The sequence below is a fragment of the Quercus suber genome, unplaced genomic scaffold (genome assembly GCF_002906115.3).
Source record: "Quercus suber isolate HL8 unplaced genomic scaffold, Cork oak 2.0 scaffold_992, whole genome shotgun sequence".
NCBI lineage: Eukaryota > Viridiplantae > Streptophyta > Magnoliopsida > Fagales > Fagaceae > Quercus > Quercus suber.
This window is the reverse complement of record NW_027070407.1, coordinates 159,455-165,191: the sequence shown is the minus strand read 5'-3', so window position 1 is coordinate 165,191 and position 5,737 is coordinate 159,455. Positions and strand designations below refer to the sequence as shown.

Genomic DNA, 5,737 nt, shown 5'->3' with positions numbered 1-5,737 from the left:
TCAGACCAAATGCATAAATGTTCACTCAGCTAGTAAGATATGTTGCAGCTTTTTGATTTTTTAATGAACAGATTGGAACTTAAGGAAATGGAGCTATTCTTGGTGCAAGCCTAGATGTTATGGAACCAAAGGAATAGTGTGATGCATGGTGGGAAGCTCAAGGATCCTAGATGGCTGAATACAAGGGCTGAGAAATAGCTAGAGGAGAATGCATAGGCGCAAGAGCAACTTGCTGTCATACCGAGGGAAATGGGAGGAAATGTGTGGTGTCCACCACCTCATCCATTCTTCAAACTAAATTTTGATGCTACCATATTCAAGGAGAGAGGTCGGTCTGGATTTGGGGTTGTGATACGAAATGAGCGAGGAGAGGTAACGACTGCGTTCTCTGCAATAGGGCCATCAGTTTCAGGTAGTGAAGAAGCAGAAACATTGGCATGTAGAAAAGCCGTGGAGTTTGTCGTTGAGGCGGGTTTCTATGAGCTAATAATCAAAGGTGATAGTATTAATGTTATGAGAGCACTTTCTTCTCCAAGTCCGAACCTGTCAGTTTGTGGGAATGTGGTTGTAGATATTCAATGGCTCATACGTGGGATTATAAGGGTGTCTTTCAATTGGGTTAGAAGGGATTGTAATAGGGTAGCTCATGTTTTAGCTAGATATGCTAGTATCTTGAATGAGGATATGTATTGGATGGAAGATGCACTTCCAGTTGCTTTGGAAGCCATGCACTAGGATTCAATTTTAATGAATAGATAATGGTTCATTTCATTCTCCAAAAAAAAAAATAAATAAATAAATAAAAAAAGGTTAGTAAATCTTATAATTGAAGCGCCAAATACCTAGGAGAAGCCTTGGCCAAGTAGAAATGAAATGACCTTAAAGAATTTTGAGAAGAACTCCCTCTACAATCTTTTTTTTAGCGATTCTAGTTCATATTTCTTGAGAATACTTGATTTGTTTTGAAAAGTGGGTTCGTGGGGGCTATTTATAACTGAAATTTGGGTTGTATAACCATTTCCTACCAATGTGGGATTAGTTTTGCGTCCCATTTTTCAAGAAATTTTTTTCATAAGTAGTTCCATGAACTTAGGCTTGCATATGTAGGCTTCATACCCTGTTCACATAGCCTTGAGGTTGCATATGAAGATATCAATACCTACGGTGCAAAGCTAGGGGTTTTGCTAGTTTTTTTTTTTTTTAATAAATAATTTGAGTTCTCTTGCTTCTTACTTGACTGTAGCCTCTTGGCAATAGATCCCTAAAATTTTGTAATTGGGGAATGAGGCCTTAAGTTTTATGGGGTACAAAATGGGGTGGATACTCTCCCAATGGAACATCCAAAAATATGGTAAGAGAAGACACAGAGGAAAGATATACTGTTGCTGGGGTCTAAAAAGGTCACCATGTTGCACCAAGGCCCAAAGTGGTATAGAGAGTTGAACTCTATGAGAAAATAAAAGACTTGAGCCTACAATAAAGAAAAAAGTATGGTAGGCCCAACTCCATTAAAGGATTTAAGGAGGAAACCAGGCCCACGAATGGATAGGCCTTAGAATCCATGAAAACAAAGGGAAGAAGGAAAAAGCCCAGCATGCCAAGGGCAGAAAATCACCAAGTAGTCCAATGGTAAGAATTAGACTGAGGTACCCAAGGACAGCCAGGGATTTGAGATCCTCGAGACGTGTAGCAAAGCCAAATGAGATTAGGACAGCGCAAAAGGAGTGCCAAAAACCAAAGTACAAGAATGGATACATCCCTATCAGCCACCCAATGATGAAGAAAAGAGCCAAAAAACTTGGAAACCAACAATTCATAAGCAAGGGACTGGTATCTCAGGGAACCCAAAATGAAGAACCATAAAGGGAAGTAGCTGGGAAGACTTTCAACTTGGCAGGAAGGAATTAACTCACTTGGGAAAAATGACAAGAGGAAAGGAACCAAAAAGTTGAGTCTGAAAAAAAGGTGAAAGGCCTTGAAGGAAGAATAACCAAAAGTCAGCTCTTTAAGGACACCCCAGAATAGAAAGGCAGCAGGAGACTTTTGAGGAAGCAGCACCAAAAGGAGAAAATTATGAGAAATAAGGAAGGGACCAGCTACCAATGTTGCTAGCATAACATTGGTTTTGGTACCCAGGTGCAAATAGGGAGAATCAGTAGTACCCCGAAGCCCTAAAATGACACTATAAAAGGGGGAAGCAGCCAACGGTATAGGGACATTCAGCAACAGCGAATTAGAGCGGAATCATTAAGAAAACTTTATTAAAATTCAAAGAAAGTAAGAAGAGAAAGGAAAAATACCGTCCGGTATCCTCAAACAGTTATTAGAGAACACACTTAAATCCAAAGGGATTGAAACTTTGTAAGTCATAAAGGCCTGAAAAAGCCATCTAAGTGTGTGATTTTTGAACTTATTTAGACCTTATGATACGTCCTAGTGAGCATAATGTATTACACAATCGAAAATTAATGAAATACTACACAGTATCTTAAGGACCCCTAACGTCTACTTTGTATTTTTCTCTATCACATTGCCCTTTTTTACTATTGCCCTTTTTTACTATTTCTTGCTGTTTAATGCATATATTTCTTGCTTGCTAGTATGTTTGTGTTGTAGGATCCTTACTTTGTACACCATATGGTTTGTAATTAGCCCATTTAGTTGCGGTGAACCAAGCACAGTCCCTTAAAACAACAAGTAAAAGGGCCCAAGATCCTTGTTTCTATTTGAGCTTGGGTACTGTCCAAAAAGGACCCTTACACCCGTTAAAGAAGAGTGTCCTATTTAGTGTGTGTTTGGCACCCGCTTAAATAGTCAGCTTATTTTACTATTTACCTTAATTTTGCTACTATTCATGAGCCCCACTGCACTTTTTGGTACTATTCATGAGTCTCGCTGTACTATTTTAGCTAACTTTTACCTTTATTTACTGTACTTTCAACAAAAAGTTTTCAGTTTCAGCAAAATAAGCGGATCCCAAACAGATCCTTAATTATTAAGTTGGGTGAATGATTATCAAAAGAAGGAGGAAAAAAAATTTCTTAGTGATTAGGAAAATATTCCTACTTAGTTAATCCAAGGATATTAAATTAGAGATATAATTGTCATTTTAAAAAAAAAAAAAATTCCTAAATTTTGGGAACATATATATCCATATTTTAAAAAAAGGAATCCAAATTCCCATTAAATTAAGGTAGGCATCGAAATACCTTCATTATTTGGATTCCTTTAAGTATTTGAAGTTAAACATGGAAATGCTCATTAATCCTCTAATCAAACGATAAATAAGTGTTTTCACCTTGCAAGGTTTTTTATATGTATTTTTTTTTTTTTAATACTTGAAGTTCATAAGACATTTTTTAAGAAAGATTGTGAAACATTTGTTAGGTTCTTAAGACTTAGGAACTAATGTATTTAGAACTCTAATGTGTAATATTGGCAAACCAGGATCAAAACAGTTGTTAGTCTTATTTAAACTTGCTTAAAGTGTGTGCGTTTATGTAAAGTTGAAATCGAGTGGCTACGGAAGTATTAGTGACTTTCGGCCTGGCTCGATCGATCGAAGCTTATACTCGATCGATCGAATATCCAGCAGAATGTTTTTTTCTGCAGAATTCCAAGTCAGCCCTAGCCCATTAAAACGTTTAGGGTTTTATGTTTTGCCCTAGGTATATAAGGCAAACCTTAACCGCGTTTTAGAGGTTGCTCATATTACTGTTTATATGAATCTCGTGTGAGATCTGAGAAGTGCTTGCTTCACACAAGTTTAGGATTATCAAGAAGGAGATTTCTTCAAGTGCTTGATGATCATTCAGTTGCTGCCATAAGAGCTTAATGATACACAAGCAGGTGTGCTTGTACTTGCTCTAGAATCAAAGAAAGAAGGAATCCGTGATCTCAGAGCTTGCACATAGTCGTGTCAGTAAGTTTTATACTGGTGTGTAGCAATATAATGTTAGTGGTTTAAGTTCTATTGTACAAACTTCGATTCTTTCTATTGTGGATTCAAGTTTACCTTGAGGATAGCTAAGTTAAATTCTCCCCAAGTTTTTTATCGGTTTGGTTTTCCTAAGTCATCATATCATTGTGTTATTTATTTTTTTCGCTATTGTGCATGATATGATTGTTTGATTGTGATAACCTAGATCTGGAATTTAGACTAAGTAATAACTTGGCTTATTAACTAGGTTAATCCGGTTGTATTTTAAGGGGTTTAAAAACAAACAAGTGGTATCAGAGCAAGTAGCTCTCTTGTTGTAGATCTTTTGATCTTTGAGCTGATCCTTAACCCCTGTTGTCATGGAACACAGACATTCTCTAGTTATTCCTCCTCACTTTGATGGGACTAATTATACTTATTGAAAAGTAAGGATGAAAGCATTCTTGAAATCTATTGATGAGAGATTTTGGAACTCCGTTGAGTACAGATGGAAGAAGCCCACTATTCTTGTGAATGAGTGCAAACTTCTCAAAAAGAAGCAGCCGCGTTCAATAGCAAAGCTATGAATGCTATTTTCAATGCTGTTTCTATGGAAGAATTTAAGAGAATCTTTAATGTTGAGGTTGCTCACACTGCTTGGAAAATCCTGCAGACTATGCATGAAGGCACAAAGGCTGTCAAAATTAATAAGTTGCAATAATTAACTTCTAGATTTGAAAGCATTAGGATATCTGATGATGAATCCTTTGATGAATTTTATGCTAAACTCAATGACATTGTTAATTCTGCATACAACTTGGGTGAAATCTGTGAACAACCTAAAATTGTTAGGAAGATTCTTAGATCTTTAACTGAAGACTTTAGAGCCAAAGTGACTTCCATCACTAAAAGCAAGGATGTGTACTCCATCCCTATTGATGAACTTGTAGGATCTCTTCAGTCGTATGAGTTAGACCTACCCAAAACTAACAAATCCATATCAATGGCTCTTAAGTCAGTTGGTGATGATGATGTTGGTGTTGATGTTGGTGGATTTGATGATAAGCTCTCTATTATAGAGATTGCTTACCTTGCTAAGAACTTTAGAAACTTTCTTAGGAATAGTAACAGAAGGGCAAGAGGTACGAACACTGCTGAACCTAGAAACTTTAGAAAGAATGATTCCACTAAGGTTAACAACAATGAAAAACCGAGAGAAAAAGTTGGTCAATTTTCAAATAATTCTATAGGTCCTCAATGTTTTGTATGTTAAGGGTATGGTCGCATGAAATTGAATATCCTACATATTTGAGGTATAACCTATAATGATAATGAAGTTTCATTGCTTTCACTGTTACTGTTGTAGTCAATGAAAGTGTGTCTGTTGAAGAGAATCTTTTTGATGGAGAACTCTCTGAGGATGCAGATCTTCAAGAAGCCTATAATAAATTTTGCAAAGTTGCTGCAAAGGATTCCATGAATGTTGAATTAGGCTGAAAGAAAATTGTATCTCTTGAGCTTGATAAGAAAAATTTGCTTGTGAAATTGTTTGATACTGATGAACTTTTAAACAATGTGAACTGAGAATATGCTTTTGATTGATAAAATTAAGAATTTAGAACTTGATTTATCTGTTGCTAAATCTGCAAATTCTAAACTTGATCATATGTTGAGTGTTCAAAAGTCTCCTTCTGACAAATCAAAATTAGGTTTTGTAGAAAGCATCTCTATGTCTGTACCCAATTTCATAAACTTTGTTCATTCTTCTTCCTCTGAACCTCCTGTGTGTGAGGTTGTGAGTGAGATTGTTAAACCTGT

The 5,737-nt window shown here is 36.3% G+C and overlaps 1 protein-coding gene across 1 annotated transcript; it reads left to right on the top strand.

Annotated features, from left to right (window-relative positions):
• Positions 1-249: 249 nt before the first annotated feature.
• Positions 250-735, top strand: LOC111985073 (uncharacterized). Its single transcript, XM_024016705.1, has one exon. It carries the CDS (start codon positions 250-252, stop codon positions 733-735), a length of 486 nt encoding a protein of 161 aa, XP_023872473.1.
• The last annotated feature ends 5,002 nt before the right edge of the window (positions 736-5,737 follow it).

Bases quoted from the DNA above. Each gene is read 5' to 3' on its own strand.
- LOC111985073 (XM_024016705.1), top strand. From the start codon at position 250: ATGGGAGGAAATGTGTGGTGTCCACCACCTCATCCATTCTTCAAACTA.